This window comes from Hemiscyllium ocellatum, chromosome 37 (assembly GCF_020745735.1).
Source record: "Hemiscyllium ocellatum isolate sHemOce1 chromosome 37, sHemOce1.pat.X.cur, whole genome shotgun sequence".
NCBI lineage: Eukaryota > Metazoa > Chordata > Chondrichthyes > Orectolobiformes > Hemiscylliidae > Hemiscyllium > Hemiscyllium ocellatum.
Window position 1 is genome coordinate 23,841,848 of NC_083437.1, and position 20,441 is coordinate 23,862,288.

The 20,441-nt window shown below is 42.4% G+C and overlaps 1 protein-coding gene across 3 annotated transcripts in view; it reads left to right on the forward strand.

Annotated features, from left to right (window-relative positions):
• Positions 1–372: 372 nt before the first annotated feature.
• Positions 373–20,441, forward strand: part of c1qtnf12 (C1q and TNF related 12) — a 91,933-nt gene continuing 71,864 nt past the window's right edge. For all 3 annotated transcript variants that reach the window (XM_060852123.1, XM_060852124.1, XM_060852125.1), the window contains exon 1: positions 373–1,384. In XM_060852123.1, the coding sequence (XP_060708106.1) occupies positions 1,241–1,384 (144 nt within the window). In that variant the 5' untranslated portion in view covers positions 373–1,240. The remainder of the gene's footprint in view (positions 1,385–20,441) is intronic.

The window sequence follows — 20,441 nt, forward strand, 5'->3', positions numbered from 1 at the left end:
TAATTAAAAAGTCCATCAGATTTTTAAAATCTATGTTCCACTAGTATTAAGAATTGAAACATTGTCCCATTTTAAAGCATTTTAAACATCTGGATATATTAAAGAGTGCATGTTTGATGCAACCGAATTCTTGCAAATAAATAATGTCACGGGGAATCTCTTATTTGATGTTACAAAAAAAATCGGTGTCATGAAATTGGAAAACTTTGCAAGATGTTCGGAGAGAACACCTCGCCAGCCGCCTTAGTATGCAAATCAAAATGAGGGAAACATCATATTTATCTGGCGCAATACCAGCGTGGGGCGATCATTTGCTAATTCTCTGATATTCAAAAGAGATGGAAAGACCACACGCCATTCCGTACAGCCTCCTTCCACGGAAGGCGGTGGGAGAAGCTGAGAAACCGCTGGGTCCCTGGAGGGAAATGTTCGCCCTCTTTCCCTCCCCAAGAGTGAGCCTGGACAGCTGACAATGGTTTAATGGATGGAACAGGATTGCAGAGACTGGGGGGTGGCGAGAGCGTTCATTTGGCCTCTGCTCTTCCGCTGCCTCCTTAAAGAGAAGGAAAGGCATTTGAGGGAAGAGCCTGTCGGAGGTGTTGACGTCTTGAGAGCGCTGTCATTCCCCAGACGTGACACTCAATGGTCAGCTTTCATTTTTCGCCAGGCGGATTATCATTTTAAACATCAGCCCGTCCTTGCAGCATCACTTTTCCTTTTGGGTGGTGGGTCAGAGTTGGAAGGTGTATAAAGTGAGGAGAAGGAGAGGAGGGGAGAGTTATTGTCGAGTCTCCCAGGCTGTGCTGTGCAGCAGGGAGGGAGAGGCACCAGCGGCTGTGTGAGTGGACGGCAGAGTGCTCCCAATGGGTTAACTGTGTGCCGGGGCAGTCAGCAGAGAGTGAGGACACACTGTGAGCGACAGTGTTTACTGGCGGGAGACTGACTGACCACAGCAGCAGCGGCCGCTCATCATGTGAAAGCAACTGGACACTCAAACACTTGCTGTGATCCAGAGATTTCACCTCCACTCTGAAACTCCCACTCCCCCACCCCCTCATCTTGTTGAGGGGGGGAGGAATTCTTTTCCTTTTGGAACTGGAAAGGATTCATCTGATGTCGCCTCTTCACCCACGTGTCAGGAGGGCTCGCTGCTGAACCGTGTCTCTTTATCCAGCTCCTTGCCCCCCCCCCCCAAAAAAAAACGCTCACTGTGTGTTTGCGAGGCCGATCTGCTTGGACGATGAAAGGCAGCAGACTGGCCATCGTGACTGTCCTCCTGTGGCATCAGCTCGTCCTCTGCAGGCAGGCGGTGGCTAAGAGAGCGCTGAGGATAAACCAACGCACCGAACCCTACAACAGCACCCTGCAGACCAACAGCGACGAGGTGAGTGAGTCAGTCCCAGGCGCCGCTCCCTCCTCCGGCTGCTTGGCACTTCGTTTCCTTTTCCTCTCCCTGTCGTTTCCCCCCGGGTGGGGGGCCCTGGGGGACACTGCTGAGCCCATCAGTGTCCCTGTGCTCAGTGCTGGCTCCCCCCAGCTCTGCATTCCGGCTTCTCGGTCGAGGGCAGGCGTCATTTCCAGCTTCAGAAAAGGAAGAAATAAAGAAAATGTAAATACCAGCGGGTTTAGGTGTCAAGCATAGACAGCCTCCCTCACCCTTCTCTCAGCAAGTGCTCAACTTGGGAGAGAGTGCAATGTGAGTGCCCCAGGGCTGAGAGGGTCAGTGTCATAAGGGACAACTGAGGGCCTGTTTGATTTGATGGAGAAAGGTGAATGCAGATTATTGCTCTCAGACACAGCAAGGAACAGAGGAAAATGCTCGGCCGCACTCATCAGGGAAGTGCTGAAATCTCTCTTTGGGAAAGTCTTATTCATGCACTTAGACAAGCACAGTACAGTTAGCCCAAGTTTTACAAAAGGGAAATCTGGTTTGATAAATACATTCGAGGTTTTTATTTCCCAAGAATGCAACAAGAGAGATAGATAAAGTGGAACTGGCAGGTGTTTTATGCTTACATTTTTAAATAATAAGATGCCTCATAATAGCCAAGACAACCTCCTGAATTTGGGGCTGATGCATTCTTAGGAATAGTGTTTTGGTTAACAGACAGGAAGCAGAGAGGAGAGGTAAGTGAAGCATTTTCAACTATACAGACTTTGACTAATTGGGTGCTGCAAGGATTAGTTTTGAGCTATTTACAATCTACATTAATGAAGAAATAGAGAGTAATATATCCAGGTTTGCTGATGGTATGATGCTAGGTGATGATGCAAGCTGTGATGAGGACTCAGAAAAGCTGCAAAGCGATTTAGATGGGTTGAGTGAGTAGGCTCCAAGGTGGCAGATAGAATATAACACGAAGTGTGCAATGATTCACTTTGGTCATAGTCATAGAGATGTACAGCACAATTGTACTAGCTTCCACCACTTCCTCTGGCAGCTCATTCCATACCTGCAAATAGAAAAGCAGAATTTTATTTTAAAAGACATGAAGATGGTAAATGTTACTGTTTGGAGAGACTTGGGTGTACTCGTACAAGGAATACAGAAAGTTAGAGTGTAAATGAAGCAAGCAGTTAGCAAAATAAGTGACATCTTAGTCTTTATTGCAAAAGGACTGGAGTACGGGAATAAAGGAGCCTTTATATAGGGGTTTAGTGAGACCACTCCTGGAGTATGTATGCAGTTTTGGTCTTCATTTTTAAGGAAAGATATACTTCACTGGAGCAAAGATCACTTAGATTGGTCCATGGGATAAGAGCATTATCCTTTGATGAGAAGCTGAGCAAAATTGAGAAAAAAAGCTGGGTCCATATTCTCTGGAATTTATAAGAATAGGAGGTGTTTTCAGCAAAATCTTCAAAAATATGAACAAACTTGAAAGGTTGGTTTCCAAGACTTTGTTTCTTCTGGCTAGAGAATCTAAAACTCAGGATACAGCCTCATGGTAAGAGGTCGATCATTTCAGGTTGAAATGAGGAGTAAATCCACTAAAAGGGCCATGACTCTGCAGCATTCCCAATCCCAGAGTGTTCTGGATGCTCTATAGTTGAATGTATTTATGGCTGAGATAGACAGATTCTTGCTGTTTCAGAGAATGAGGAGCTAGTGGCAAGATGGAGTTGAAGCTTAAGATCAGCTTTGATTGTACTGAATGGTGTATGTTCTTCCCTAGCTCTTATTTCTTTAATTATTGTAAGAGCTGGAAACGTAAGGGGTAGATATTGACCGCAGCAGATCCAAACAGGCAGGCAGGTGACCCACTGTTGATTGAGTCAAAATCCTTTTTGCAGTGTTCTTGTGCCACTTTCAGGATATGGGTGCTTTGTAGTTTTCCATAGGATATTGGATTGTAACTTTGTTACAGGGTATGGAGAGAAAGCAGGAACATAGGATTCCTTTCTAAAATACAATCTTCAACATCCAGAATTACACATCTTTTAGATATATCAATACAATATAGATTCTTTTAACAAAATAGCATAATTTTGAAGATGTTAAATTGCTTGAGGCATATGAGCTGGATGCACATACATTCTCTTAAGTAATAGACCTTTACATGAGGGAAGGCCATGGCATCTTTATTTGTTGGGAATAAAGGGGTTGAACTCTCCGTATTTCCACTAGTGATGAACTATAACCTCTCTAGTTTAAATTGCCTGGGACCATATCATTTCTGGATTTGAGGTTTTTCTGGATTCTAGAATGATGTTAGAATGTTTGAACTGGAAAACATCATAAATCTAAATATTTATATAAAACATAAATTGGTGACAAAACATTATAAAGAGCCAGTAAAAGCTGTTTTATTTGTTTAGATACAGTTTCTGCTGTACATTTCCATTCCTAACTTGTGCTAACCTGATACAAGTGAGTTGTATGGTTCTGCTCAAAAAGTTTCCAGTCAGCATGTACTTCCGACTAATACATTTCTGCACAGGAGAGGTTACAATATGTCAGCGTAATCCAGGCAGAAGCATCCTTTCTAACACAAAAAAAATCAGAAATTTCAAACCTAAGTTAGTTTTATCCCAAACCACCTACAAATATTTACAGTGGTTAAGAATTCAGTTCTATCTAAAACCAAGCCCCATCCACAAAACTGACTCACTCCTCAGATCATAATTGCAAGATTTCACTGAGTGTATTCGTTGAGGCAGGTATGTTTGAAATAGATTTTTCATCCAGAAATTACTTAATTTACAGAGGAACTGACTAGTTCATACCAGTGAAAGTATTAAATGGTTAATTATAGCTCTTTTTAAGTCACTCTCAGTGATTTAAAGTCAGGTTACTCACAGGTGGGTGGATTGACTTAAAGTGTTAGTCTTGTGTGATAAAACCTTTTTCATGTGGATTAATCAAACATTAACGTGCATTTATATTTAAGGCAGTCAAACTTCCCAAGCCTTTCTACAGGATTGTTATCAAACAAAATTTGACACTTGGTTGCATAAGGAGATAATTTTCAGATGGTCAAAGTGATAATTTTTAAGGAGTGTCTTCACAGAAAAAAAAAGTTTTGGAGAGGTATTGGGAGGAAATTCCAGAGCTAAGGGCCTAAGCAACTGGGAGCTCAGCCATTAAAGAATTTGACAAGAACAAAAGTTCTAAAGTTGAGGCTGTGATTAATAGCAAATGAATATTACTCGTTGGGAATGACAGTGATTGATGAATGGAACTTAGAATCCCTGCAGTGTGGAAGCCCATTGAGTCCACCCTGGCCCTCTGAAAAGCATCCCACACAGACACACCTCCGTATCCTAACCCTGTAACCCCGCATTTCCCGTGGCTAACCCACCTAGACTGCACATTCCTTTATACTATGGGCAATTTAGCATGGCCAGTCCACCTGACCTGAACGTCTTCAGACAGTGGGACGAAACCAGAGCACCCGGAGGAAACCCACGCAGACACGGGGGGAATGTGCAAACTCCACACACATATAGTCATCCAAGGGTGGAATCGAATCTGGGTCCCTGGCACTGTGAGGTAACAGTGCTAACCACAGGACCATCCCATGCTGTCCCCATTTGATGTGGCTTAGGAAGTAGGAAACATCATTTATGGAAAGTGAAAGATGGGAAGCCAGTCAGGAGAGCATTGAGATCATTAAATTCAGAGGGAGCAAAGGCATGGATGAGAGTTCCGTCAGCAGATGAGCTGAGACAGACGTGTGGTTGGGTGATGTTACACAGTTGGGAATGGGCAGTGTCAGTAATGGTGGAGATGTGCAGTCAGAAAAGCATCTCTGAATCAAATGACGGTTGCGAACCATCAGGGAGAGGGCTGGTGTCAGGAACTGTGATGAGAGTTTATGGCAGGTTATCATTCCTAAATGCATCAAGGAATATTTTTAATAGAAAGGGAAAGAAACATGTACAACCACAAGCATCACTGCAATTACACTGACTCAAGGCAGTTGGGAAGCCTGATGGCTCAGTGGTTAATGCTGCCGCCTCAAAGTACCAGGGACCTGGGTTCTATTCCAACCTCAGGCAACGGTCTGTATGGAGTTGCACATTCTCCACGCATCTGCATGGGTTTCCTCCGGGTGCCCTGATTTCCTCCCGCTGTCCAAAGGTGTGCAGGTTAGGCATATTGGCCATGCTAAATTGCCCATTAATGCTAAATTAGTGTGCAGGGATGTGCAGGCCGTGTGGGTTAGCCATGGGAAATGCAGCGTTACAGGGGTAGTGAGGTGATATGCTGTTCAGAGGGTTGGTGTGGACTTGATGGGCTGAATGGCCTGTTTCCACATTGTAGGGATTCGATCTATGAAAACATTTGTAACAATAAAAAACAATAATACCTTGGCATACACCCCAGCCAGCATGTTGTGAAGATACTGTGGGGTGGGGAGTTGAGTTGGTAGCGAGGACTGAGTGTTAGCTCTAAGGAGACTACCCTTCCCAATTCTTGGTTTTTGATCAGACACCGATGGAAATACCCTCTCCAACTCCAGAAGCTCACAAGCAGCCCCCTGTTGGGTTCTCTTTTCAACCTCCCCACATGGTGAGCCCTCTGCCTGCCAATGGGTGAATACCAGTGGTGATGAGATGGTCAGTTGATGATAATGCTGGAAGGTTGACCCCAGGCCTTCCTGTCCTGGACTTAATTTGAACAGAGACGGGAAGGGGTCAGAGTTTACTGTGCCAAACTGACCACAGGAAAGGGCATTGGTTTCATCCACTGAGTGCAATTACCCATTATACACAAAGTAGAAACTTTCTATCCCAAAGCTTGCAAGTGGTAATAATTTTCTAAAGCTTTGGGGGAATACCAAGTAAGGTTTTGCTTCGTGTTGATTGAAGGATGACACTTGAAGAGCCTCAAGATTTGACACCTTTATGACCAACTCAGAGATGACAGTGGGAAGACAAAACTCCAAATCCAGTGAAAAGCACTGTGATCAGTCTATTGAGGAGCAGGGTAAACAGACAGAGCAAACAAATGCATGACTCTCAGAAGAAAATAGCCTTCCAAAGAAAAGAACTCCAGGACAAAGCATTGGTCAGTTACTGGATCAGTCTAATTTCTGGGCCTATTTGTAATTTCACAAAGCAACAGAGATACAGAGCTTGCAATAATCTAATGTAATTTTAGATCGATAGATTTTAGCATCTGCAGTTTACCTTGTATCTATTTTGGAATCGCAGAATTGTTATGGTGAAGAAGTAGGCAGTTCAGTCCACCGTTTCCGGACTGGCTCTCTGAACATTTTGACATCATGCAGGTCACTGTAGTCATTTCCATCTAAATAACCATCCAGTGTCCTTTTAAATATCTCATTGAACCTGCCTTCAACACTCTCAAGGTTGAATATTCCAGACCAAGGTTGAATATTCGCTGTGTGAGGCAAAAAGAATTCCTTTACAAAATCAGATCAAGTTACAGGGCCAATATTTCCAATCGCAACAAGAAACCAAGGCACAGATCAGTTTGTTGCCCTGGAACCTGAGAGGAATTGGGATGTAGAGCATCCTGTAGGAAACAAGGTGAGAAAGGGTTTCCTGTTTGTGCGACAGTGTCATACAACTTGAATGGGAGTTTGTGTTGCCTATTCTCTTCAGATCATATACTCTGATGTGCCTTGGTAGCAAACCACAGAAATATTAATTTAGCCTTTTATAAGAAATGTATAAGTCAGCTCTTGAGCCTAGAAATCTTCTCCATTCTCCAATAGCTACCAGTAGGCATTCAGGCGTCTGGTCAGGCCTAATCTCTGGCTTCATTTCTCGATGCAAGGCTTTTTCTGACATTGAGCTTACATAGAAGATGTTCTGCACCAAACTTTGGTTGGAGTTTTAGAGGTAGAGGGTGATTTGAATGCACTATTTCTGTCAGGACAAAGAATTGCGAAGGAAATCAGAAAATAAAGTGAATTAAGCTAATAGTGGCGCAGACGAAAACTCAGCATTACAACATACAGTTCACTTGACCACTCTCCACCCTTCTCACAGTTCCACTGGTCTCTTGGAATGAAAAGAATTTCTTGGCAGGGGGTAATGGGTTGGAATGACAAAGTACTGTCAAATGGTACTGCAAATGTTAATAGTCCAGTCATCACATGTCCTTCAGCAACAGCATGTTGTTTCAAACCATATCATTAAGTGAGGAGTTTGCACGTAATGTGAGTCACATGTTCACGGAGTTGCTTTGTCTAAATGACCTTGTAAGAGAAGAAGAATCTGGAAATAAATCTTGTTTTTATCTAGTTTTTTGACAAAGCGAAGCTGACATTTACAGCTCTATTGCCAAGCAAAATTAGATAAAGCTTGTAACTTTAGAACCATCCAAAGCAGCATTCATGCACGCTAACCAATCTCAACATGCTGCCACAGCTAAACCATGTGGTTGCAGGATGATAATTCATATAAACAACTGCAGATTATGTATTCACGATAACCACAGCACCTGAACGTTTAAGAACCTGGTGTTTATATCTAGGACTTTAGACTAACTGGTTCCCCAGAAATGAGTACATTATCACTCCATCTCTTTTTTTTTGGTTTCAAGTCTAAGATAACTAACTATTACTCATCACATCTTTCTAGAATCCCCTACAGCCAGTGGACCTCTCCTCCTCTTCTGCTTTGGTGAACAATCCCGTTCTGCTGGCTCAATAACTTGCTCGTGTGGTTCTGTGCCTGGGCTGGTGCCAATCTTTTGGTTGACCATCTTTTGGTTTGGCATGTTAAGACAATTTGTGGCTTGACCTGGGTCACTGATTGGGTGGATGAGGCATTTTGGCAAGCGTGTCTTCCGGGGAGAGACTCTCATGTTTCCAGCTGTTTACAGATGTGCTCAATGAGATTATTTGCCTGGCCTGCTGTTTTTCCATTGTCTGGTTTATTACTTGCGCCCAGATGCTTCCTTCTGCATCCACTCCATGCTTGTGCCACTTTGCAAGGCACATCTGTGAAGCACACTCTGCCGATCTTGGAGACCTTGGTGTGAGAATGTCTTGGAGTATGGTCTCCATTCAAGCAATGGTTTTGCAATGTTGCTTCAATGTGCCAATTATGTATCCAGTGAGTATCCTTCTGGCTATGTGCACCTCCTTGTAGATGCTCATTGCTGTTGTAGGCTGTTCTGCAGAGATGTCATGAGTCAAGACTCAGAAGTGCAACTATTGGTTTTCTCTGTGTTAACCTTCTCCTCTTTTTCTGACTGGAATAATCATGGCACATTGAATTATTTTGTCATAAATATGTACTGTTTGGAAATTGGGAATTCACATGACATTAAATTAGGAAATTTTGTCTGCACCAATTGATGAGTCATTAGCGGATCTTTTAAAGTTTATGTTCATCCCTAAAATGTTGGTAGTTTGTTAATCATTGGATACTTTCTTCCTTAGTAATAGCCTCTAGATTCCCTATGACACAAGATTTTTTTCATGTGACAACAACACTTTAAAGGAGATCAGTTGAGGTGGATCACCTAATTTGTGTTCACAAGGAAGATAGGTTTGAGAACTAGATACAGATTCCTATTTTTGATTACCTATCCACTGAGTACAAATTTGTTTCGAACATTGTTCTGTCTCGGAGGTGTGATGTTGATCCAGAAATTTTTGACACTCGTTATTTTAATTGACGGCCATTCGTCTTGCATGACTGAACATCAAAATGGGATAAAGATTGAATCAAACCTTGAGCAGGGGGATGAAGAATGGAGGGTGCTTTATCTAGATTGCTTCAGTAACTGGTGTCTTTGCCAGGCCATGTTTGAACTGTTACTTGTTTTTTCTGATCGATAGATATTCTAAATTAAGGGTGTCAGAGTTTTGTGATATTTATTGCTTTTAAACTTTTTTGAAGAACTATTGGGAAATCATATTTATTATAATCTGGTGAAATCCCTATTTCTGTTGCTTCAATCATCTTGTTACATGAGTTATGTTATTATATGAGTATGTCAGTGTGAGATAGTTTTGTCAGTGGGGGGAGTGATTGTGTCAATGTGGAGTAATTTTGTCAGTGGGGGGAGTGATTGTGTCAATGTGGAGTAATTTTGTCAGTGGGGGGAGTGATTGTGTCAATGTAGAGTAGTTTTGTCAGTGGGGGGAGTGATTGTGTCAATGTGGAGTAGTTTTGTCAGTGGGGGGAGTAATTGTGTCAGTGTGGAGTAGTTTTGTCAGTGGGGGGGATGATTGTGTCAATGTGGGGTAGCTGTGTCAGCGGGAGTGATTGTGTTAGTGTGAGATCGTTGTGTCAGTGGGGGATAGTTGTGTCAATAGGGGATAATTGTGTCAGTGTGGGGTAGTTGTGTCAGTGTGCAATACTTGTATTAATTGGGGGTGATAATGTCAGCAGGGGTGATTGTGTCAGTGGGGATGATTGTGTCAGTGTGGGATAGTTGTGTTAGTGAGGGTCGATTGTGTTAGTGAGGGGTGATGTGTCAGTATGGGGTAGTTGTGTTAGTGAGGGTCGATTGTGTTAGTGAGGGGTGATTGTGTCAGTATGGGGTAGTTGTGTTAGTGTGGGTCGATTGTGTTAGTGAGGGGTGATTGTGTCAGTGTGGGATTGTGTCAGTGTGGGATTGTTGTGTTGGGGGGGTGATTGTGTCAGTGTGGTGTAGTTGTGTCGGGGGGGTGATTGTGTCAGTGTGGTGTAGTTGTGTTAGTGAGGGTCGATTGTGTTAGTGAGGGGTGATTGTGTCAGTGTGGTGTAGTTATGTCAGTGGGGATGATTGTGTCAGTGTGAGGTATTGTGTCAGTGAGGGGTGATTGTGTCAGTGTGGGATAGTTGTGTCGGGGGGTGATTGTGTCAGTGTGGTGTAGTTATGCCAGTGGGGATGATTGTGTCAGTGTGAGGTATTGTGTCAGTGAGGGATAGTTGTGTCAGGGGGGTGATTGTGTCATTGTGGTGTAGTTGTGTTAGTGAGGGTCGATTGTGTTAGTGAGGGGTGATTGTGTCAGTGTGGTGTAGTTATGTCAGTGGGGATGATTGTGTCAGTGTGAGGTATTGTGTCAGTGAGGGGTGATTGTGTCAGTGTGGTGTAGTTATGTCAGTGGGGATGATTGTGTCAGTGTGAGGTATTGTGTCAGTGAGGGGTGATTGTGTCAGTGTGGTGTAGTTATGTCACTGGGGGGTGATTGTGTCAGTGTGAGGTATTGTGTCAGTGAGGGATGATTGTGTCAGTATGGGATAGTTGTGTCAGAGGGGTGATTGTGTCAGTCTGAGGTAGTTGTTTCAGTGCGGGATGATTGTGTCAGCTTAGGATCATTGTGTCAGTTGGGGGTGATTGTGTCAGTGTGAGGTATTGTATCAATGGGGATGATTGTGTCAGTGTGAGGTAGTTATTTCAGTGGGAGATGATTGTGTCAGTGTGGGATCGTTGTGTCATTTGGGGGTGATTGTGTCAGTGTAAGGTAGTTGTGTCAAGGGGGGGGTGATTGTATCAGGGTTGGGTAGTTGTGTCAGTGTGAGGTAGTTGTGTCAGTGTTGAGTAGTTTTGTTAGTATGGGGTGGTTTGTTAGTGTTGAATAGTTGTGTCAGTATTGGGTAGTTGTATCGGTGTTGGTCAGTTGTGTCAATGTGAGGGAGTTTTGTCAGTCATGGATTTGCATGTTAGTGTAATTGTGTCAAAGGGAAAATAGTGTGTCAGAATAGGAGGAGTGTATCAGTGTGAAATTAGTGTCAGAGTATTGAATGGATGTGTCCAGATGAGATGTGTGTGATAGTGTAAGGTAGTAATGTCAGTATCGGCTTGGTGTGCCAGTGTGAGATAGTTGTGTCTGTATAGGATTGGTGTGCCAGTGTGAAGTAGCTGTGTAATGTAGAGGAGTTGTGCCAGTACAAGATGGTGTGTTCATATAAAGTGAGTTCGTGAGTACAGGAGCAGTGTTTCAGACTGTGTTAATTATGACAGTGTGATTCGTGTGTGCCAGTACAAGGTGTCCCTTAATATTTGTTCTACTTCCCAAAATAGTTCAGAAATTAAAGTAAACATTTTTCTTGGTGCAAAATAAGTAGTTGATTCAGGAGAGAAAAAAAAACTGAGAGTTGCAATAACTCCTAACCTCAACATTTTGCTCAAAGTAAATGTCTTTTGCATTAGCTTTCAGTTTTCTTAATTAAAAAGATGTAGGTTTGTTGTGAGCCCTGATGAGACCGCAAATGTGTGTAGTTTGGCAAGAGACCAGTAACATTTTTGTTTAAAGTTGACGAAGTTTGAGAACTCAGGTACTTACAAAGCGAATAAAGCCATTTACTTCTTCTGTCCTTTTCTATAAATTTCACAGATTTATATAAAGAAAACAAACTTTACGACACAAGAGCATCAAAACCTTCATTTCCCTTTCACACCATACATGATCCTGACTTTAATTCGGGGACAGTGAAAGAGCAGTGATATAATTCTATAAGATTGCTGGAACTACCTCCTAACAGCACTGTGTCAACACAACAAGGACTGCAGCAATTTGAAAAGTTAGCTCACCACCACCTTCTCCAGATTAATTTGGGACGGGCAATAAATGCTGACCTAGCCAATGATGCCCATGACCTGTGAATGTATAATAAGCAATATCGATAAATACAATTTACATACAACTTATATCCTAAAATCCAGACTTAACATGAGGTAAATGCAGGTAACAGAAAACTACGGTGAAACATGCTAGAGAGAACATCAAAGAGCAAATGGTGTCAAGATAGATGATGTGAATTTCACAGCAAAGCCTTCTTCCCAGAATGTAAGTGGCATTGCAAATCACAAAAAGTCATTTAAGAATTGTCTCCCTTCTAAGGGATACCATTCTTCATGTTCAAAGACTCCATTTCAACTCAAAAGCCCTGCATCAATGACTCCTTGTATGCTGGTGAGTTGTATGTTCATATGTATATAATTTCCTCCCATGGAACTCAACCTAACCCGATGATCAAATATTCATTCATCTCATCACAAAAATTGTGTCGATGAGACTAAAGTTCCATGTAACCTCCCATTAATATTTTAGACTCTTCTCATAAAAAAGTTGATAAAACATTCAGAAACATGTATTAATGTAACTCTTCCTTTGTTACGGAATAATAAATCCGATGATCAAATCCATGTTTTTAATTCACTCTGCATCTGGGTGCATTTGGGACTTGGTAGCTGTGGAGAGGAAGTTACCTGGTAAATTAGAATATTCTGGGAACATCATGATACATTCAATCCTGCCTAGGAACAAGGCATGACATTTAGTTTTTAAATGGGTCACTCAAAAAAAGTTCAAAAGTCACTGAACAAACAGTTTTGTCATCTGCTTGTTGGACGCAGTTGACATCGGATGACTACCGTTGCCTGCTGGGGAAGAGGCTCTGAGCAGCAGAGGTGCTGTTGTCGGTGTGATATAAGATGTGTAATGTTCAGTGATATAAATATCTTCAGAGTTTAGATTTCAAAGTTGTGGCTGATATGTATTGCCTACTTGCGTGAAAGTTCTTTTTTTCAAAATTAGGTCTGACAGGCTTTCCAGAATACTGTCTTAATCCACTGTCAGAGAACAAGGATTGTAAATGAAAACTTGTTTATACTGGGTGGTATACAATGGATGGAGCAATCATTGAAAGCCAGTAACTTGTTTTTAGTTCTGAATAATCAAGGATTGACATTAATGGAGGAAAACCAGAGATTGCAAAGTTTTAAGACATATTGGAGAATGTCAAATAGTTTTTGTTTAAATAGTTACGTGATAAATGTTAGTCTTCCCATTAATATATTGCAGCTAATGTTCAAAAATGACTAGGAAACAAATGCTGTAGAAAAGTGACTACAAATGTAGAAGGCATTAGTAATATTTGAGAATATTAATCACTACCATTTCCCAATACTCTTTTTCCTCTTTGGAAAAAGCTGGAAGAAATTTGTTGATATTTTCATCCGTTAATTTTCAAATGGTTAACCGATATAATTTTAATCATTTAAAAGGGTACTTTTTAAAACAATATTTATATCCCTATTTATTAGAAGCTAAGAAAGTCTAAGCTCTGAATTTTATAAGTATTCATGTATGAAGACTCCTTGCTCAAATAACAGAAAATATGGAGTATCAGTTAAGTCAAACTGATATTTGATGTAGAAGGACACTTCCTCTGGATTTGAAACACTGTAAAGTGATGGCGTTGGTAAATAGGTTAACAAATTGTTTTTAATAGGTGTTTTAAAATTTTCCTAACTGTCTGCAATATCAAAGTAACTTTTTTGACTTTTGTATAATAAATTTCTGTTCTGTTGTTAAAGCATCACTATAACTGTGTGTGGCTTTGTTTCAGTGAATGACCACCACATTAACTAAAATGGAAGAAAAATGTAATCTATCAAATCAGGTTCCTGGGATCTTTCTGTCCATTAGTACATTCAGCCGAGGTCATACAAAGGATTTCCATTTATGGGCACAGTTTCACTTCATTCACACACAACTGAGATTACCCCTAGACTTCTCTGAGATACAATAGTTTTCAACTGCACTAAGCCAATACAACAGGTGGGCTCTTCCATCTCCTCACTTAGCTACAAAAATGGCTTCTGGGATTTCAGTAGGACCCCAACACCTCAGAGCCGACTGTAGCACATTAACTAGAGGCATGTTCTTCATCTCCTGTCCAATGCAGTGCCTTCTGCTGCCAATTAGGATCCTCAGGCCTTCACCCCAGACCTGACTGCCTTTGACTACAAACAATGGCACCTCTGACTCTTCCTTAGCTGCCTGAGTACCTGACTGATCAGCAGGCTGCTTCCCTGACTACTTCCCACCAACAGACTAAAATGGACTCTTCAGTGATTCTTCACTGTGTTGAGTGATCTATTGATGATGTCGCAGCAAGGCCCACCCTTGTTCCTAAGCACTGTCAGATATAGCAACCATTGGAACAATATTATCCCTGAATATTGCAACTCTGCAGCTAACCTCCTCTCCACAGCTGCCAATGTCTGAATCCACAAGGATCCGGCGTGCACAGTGTCTGAAATGTTCATCAGTTAACAAGAGGATGCATGAAAATTTACATTAATTGGTACAGGTTTTGATGGTAGGATGAATCAATGCTTGATAATCAGTTTAGATTAAGTGAGTTCCCTGAGGATCATGTGGGCTAGACTGTGTTAGCTTTGTCAACAGCCATTGGTGACCAAGTTGGCTTAGATGCCATCCTGTGTTTGACTTTAGTTAGAGTGTTTTGGGCAACAAATCCTATGGCTCTGTGGCTAAGGTTTTGTTTAGAGGTCATGAGAGTTGTACGTGCCCAGGGAAGAGGGCACAGGCTGCATGGTTTGGCACCAGACATACTAGCTGTCTTGTATTACACATAGGGCACTGACCTGCTGAAGAAGAGCTGGACCAGATCAGGAGAATTACATTTCCTGTTCTGACACTAATCAATTAGGAAGCACAAATGTCAACAGATTAGATTAGATTAGATTCCCTACAGTGTGGAAACAGGCCCTTCAGCCCAACAAGTCCACACTGACCATCCGAAAAGTAACCCACCCAAAATCATTTCCCTACATTTATCCCTGACTAATACACCTAACACTATGGACAATTTAACATGGCCAATTCACCTAACCTGTGCAAATTATTTTCGAACAAAGCTGGCATCTTACCATCTAGCTAAGTGTGTTGAGTGGTAGAAAGTGTCCTTTGGAGCAATTATGGGGTCCTTTCTTCTGGGCTAGAAGACCTGGATTCAAGTCCTGCCTGTTTCCAAGTTGCATCATTACCTGCCTGACCAGGTCAGCTAAAATATCAGCGTGTTGTCCTTTGTTTTTACATGAAAGAATCTTGTGGTTCTGGGCCTCCAGGTTCAAGTCACACCTACTCCAGATGTGTGTCAGAACATCTCTGAGTCAGTTGATTAGAAATGTCTATGGTGAAGCAAACCTTGGATAAAAGTAAGACATATAAGCAATGGAAAGTAATTCAATCAGAAGGGAAATTCTCAAGAGTGATTCTGGTATCCAGTACTCCAAGTGGAGGATGGTCAGATAAGACAGTACAGCTCTGGAAATTCTGGGCCAATAGTTTATAATTCTTTTCATCTCTTGCAGCCAGTGGCTAGATGCAATGAGATCTCGAGCCATGTGGTGCTGGCAGATCTCAAATTAAGGATCAGTGAGCCAGCTATTGACTAAGTGCTCCTTGGTAACAGCCTGGATGACCCTTTTTTTGATTTTCTTGATTGCCTCTATTGTCCTGCCCTGTTGTCCACATTTTCGGTTGGATGCCCATTTTGAGGGTATACTTGGACAACTTGGCTAGACACATGACTAGTTATGGAGCACAACAGTTGGGATGCACAGCCTCTGCAATGCTCCAGTGCACTCGACTTCAGAGGACAGTGGACCAATATTGTTGAGATTTTAAAATAAAGAGAGGCGATCTCATATTAAAATCCTTAAAAGGCTTGAGAGTCTAGAACTAGGGGTCAGCCTCAGAATAAGGGATTGGCAGTTTAGGACATTTCTTCACCCAGAAAGTTATGAATCTTTGGAATACTCTACCCCGGAATACTGCAGGTGCTCAGCCACTGTTTGTATTCAAGACTGAGACCAGGAGGTTCTTTTGGCCGAAGAGAATCGAGAGACATGGGGATAAGGCAGTATCTTACTGAATGGCAGACAGGCTCAAAGGCTATTTGGTGCACTCCTGCTCCTACTGCTTTAGCCTTTGCCTGTTTGATTTTATGGGGTGCAAATTGAATTGGCTGAAGACTGGTGTCTGTATGGTGGAAACCTCAGGAGGAGGAGGCAGAGAGTGCTTTTACAATCATCACAATTTGCTGTGTGTGTGTGTGTGTGTGTGTGTGTGTGTGTGTGTGTGTGTGTGTGTGTGTGTGTGTGTGTGTGTGTGTGTGTGTGTGTGTGTGTTGAATGCAGTGGCCATCAGGAGAGCACAGAAGCCAATCTGGCTAGCTTCCAAAATCAAACTGAGAAAAGTTTGTTAAACTTTATCAGGGGTCTTTTGGGAGAGAGGTCCATTGAATGTGGCAGTATGAATGGGTGCAATAGTGCTGATATTTGCACTTTCTCCAGTGCCTCAATGTGGTTTTTAACAGTGTGGAGACTCAAACTGTGCAGTTTTCTAGGTGTGGCCTACAAGTTTAACATAACTTCACTACACAGTTCGATGCTTCTAAAAATAAATCCAACTTTTTTATTTGTCTTAATAATTGCTTTGCTGACCTTAGATGCTGCTTACAATGATGTGTCACCTAGAATCATTTGCCTTCTGCAATTTTAGGCGTCTAATTATTTGAAGGTGTGGATAATGTTTTACTGTTTCCTACCAAAGTGCACCACATGGTTAGAGTGTTTCCCACTTGACCACTCAGTCTACAAATTTTCTAATGCAGCTTTGGATTGCGTTGCATCTTCCTCAATGTTGGTTATGTCATGTCTCTCCAACTAGGTTTGATATCATCCACAAGGTTTGTCCTTGTGCTCCCTGTCACTAAGCCTAAATTTTGAATAGACAATAGGTGCAGGAGTAGGCCATTCTGCCCTTTCTAGCCTGCACCACCATTCAATGTGATCATGGCTAATCATCCTTAATCAGTATCCTGTTCCTGCCTTATCTCCATAACCCTTGATTCCACTATCCTTGAGAGCTCTATCCAACTCTTTCTTAAATCAATCCAGAGACTGGGCCTTCACTGCCCTCTGGGGAAGTGCATTCCGCACAGCCACCACTCTCTGGGTGAAGAAGTTTCTCCTCATCTCTGTCCTAAATGGTCTACCCCGTATTTTTAAGCTGTGTCCTCTGGTTCGGCACTCACCCATCAATGGAAACATATTTCCTGACGCCAAAGTGTCCAAACCTTTAATAATCTTATATGTCTCAATCAGATCCCCTCTCAATCTTCTGAACTCAAGGGTATACAAGCCCAGTCGCTCCAGTCTTTCAGTGTAAGGTAATCCCGCCATTCCAGGAATTGACCTCGTGAACCTACGCTGCACTCCCTCAATAGCCAGAATGTCTTTCCTCAAATTTGGAGACCAGAACTGCACACAATACTCCAGGTGTGGTCTCACCAGGGCCCTGTACAGCTGCAGAAGACCCTCTTTGCTTCTGTACTCAATCCCTCTTGTTATGAAGGCCAGCATGTTATTAGCCTTCTTCACTACCTGCTGTACCTGCATGCTTACCTTCATTGACTAATGTACAGGAACACCCAGATCTCTCTGTACTGCCCCTTTACCTAAATTGATTCCATTTAGGTAGTAATCTGCCTTCCTGTTCTTGCCACCAAAGTGGATAACCATACACTTATCCACATTTAACTGCATCTGCCACGCATCTGCCCACTCACCTAACTTGTCCAGGTCACCCTAATCTCCTAACACCCTCATCACATTTCACCCTGCCACCCAACTTAGTATCATCAGCAAATTTGCTAATGTTATTGCTAATACCATCTTCTATATCATTAATATATATTTTAAAAAGCTGTGGTCCTAGTACTGATCCCTGTGGTACCCCACTGGTCACTGCCTGCCATTCCGAAATGGAGCCGGTTATCATTACTCTTTGTTTCCTATCAGCCAACCAACTTTCAATCCAAGTTAGTACTTTGCCCCCAAAACCATGCGCCCTAAATTTGCTCACTAACCTCCTATGTGGAACTTTATCAAAAGCTTTCTGAAAGTCCAGGTACACTACATCTACTGGATCTCCCTCGTCCATCTTCAGAGTTACATCCTCAAAATATTCCAGAAGATTAGTCAAGCATGATTTCACCTTCATAAATCCATGCTGACTCTGACCTATCCTGTTACTACTATCCAGATGTGTCGTAATTTCATCCTTTAAAATAGACTCCAGCATCTTTCCCACCACTGAGGTCAGACTAACTGGTCTACAATTTCCTGCTTTCTCTCTCCCATCTTTCTTAAAAAGTGGTATAACATTAGCCATCCTCCAATCCGCAGGAACTGATCCCGAATCTATCTAACTCTGGAAAATAATCACCAATGCATCCACGATTTCTCGAGCCGCCTCCTTCAGTACCCTGGGATGTAGACCATCAGGCCCCGGGGACTTATCAACCTTCAGACCTAACAGTCTCTCCAATACCAATTCCTGGCAAATATAAATTCCCTTAAGTTCAGGTCCTTCAGCCACTGTTACCTCAGGGAGATTGATTGTGTCTTCCCCAGTGAACACAGATCTGAAGTACCAATTCAATTCTTCTGCCATTTCTTTGTTCCCCGTAATATATTCCCCTGTTTCTGTTTTCAAGGGCCTAATTTTAGTCTTCCCCATTTTTTTGCTTTTCACATACCTAAAACAGCTTTCACTATCCTCCTCTATGTTATTGGCCAGTTTACCTTCGTACCTCATTTTTTCTCTGCATATTTCCTTCTTAGTAATACTCTGTTGTTCTTTAAAAGCTTCCCAGTCCTCCGTTTTCCCACTTATCTTTGCTATGTTATACTTTTTCTCTTTTAACTTTATATTTCTTAACTTCCCTCGTCAGCCACAGCCACCCATGCCTCCTCCTAGGATTTTTCTTCCTTTTTGGAATGAACTGATCCTGCATCCTCTGCATTATACACAGAAATATCCACCATTGTTCCTCCACTCTCATCCCTGCTAAGGCATTGCACCATTAAACTGTGGCCAGCTCCACCCTCATAGCTCCATAGTTCCCTTTATTCAACAGAAATATTGTCACTTCCGATTGTACCCTCTCCCTCTCAAATTGCAGATTGAAGCTTATTGTATGATGGTCACTACTTCCCAATGGCTCCTTCACTTCAAGGTCCCTGATCAATTCTGGTTCGTTGCACAATATCAGATCCAGAATTTCCTTCTCTCTGGTCGGCTCCAGCACCAGCTGTTCTAAGAATCCATCTCTGAGGCACTCCACAAAGTCTCTTTCTTGAGGTCCAATACCATCCTGATTCTCCCAGTCTACCTGCATGTTGAAATCCCCCATAACAGCTGTAGTAACATCTTTGCGACAGGCCAATTTCCTCTCCTGATTCAACTTACATCCGACATCCAGACTACTGTTTGGAGGCCTATAGATGATTCCAAAGAAGGTCTTTTTACCCTTAGTATTTCTCAGCTCTATCCACACTGACTCTACATCCCCTGATTCTAGGTCCCCCTGTGCAAGGGACTGAATATCATCCCTTATGAACATGGCCACCCCACCCCCTCTGCCTGTCAGTCTGTCCTTACTATAGCATGTGTAACCTTGAATATTCATTTCCCAGGCCCTTCCACTTGAAGCCACGTCTCAGTTATCCCCACAATATCGTATCTGCCAATTTCCAAAAGAGCCTCAAGCTCATCTATCTTATTTCTAATGCTTCGTGCATTCATATATAGTATTTTTAATTTGTTACTACCCTCACCTTCCCATCAACTCCTATTTCACTCAACCTTACAGCATGATCCCTTTCTGAGTTTTCTGCCTCATTGATACAGTTGTCTTTCTTGACTTCCCTTGTTCTAACTTTCCCTTCAATTTCCTTCTTAAACATCCAGTTTATCCCCTCCCCCTGCTACTTAGTTTAAACGTAGCTGTGTTGCAGTAGCAAACCTGCCTGCCAGAATGCTGGTCCCTAACCTATTAAGGTGCAAACTGTCTCTCTTGTAGAATTTATGCTTACCACAAAACATACCCCAGTGATCCAAGAATTTAAATCCTTGCTTCCTGCACCAGTTCCCCAGCCACACGTTCAAGTCCATTATCTCCCTGTTTCTGGCCTCACCAGCCTAAGGAACTGGAAGCAAACCGGAGATAACCACCTTGGACGTCCTGTTTTTCAGCCTTCTTCCTAGTTCTCCGAAGTCCCGCTGTAGTATGTCCCTCCTCTTCTTCCCGATATCATTTGTGCCGATATGTACCACCACCTCTGGCTCTTTACCCGCAAATGAATCGTTATAAACAGCACTGGTCCTAACATTGTGTTTATGTCATATTTAATGTATGTA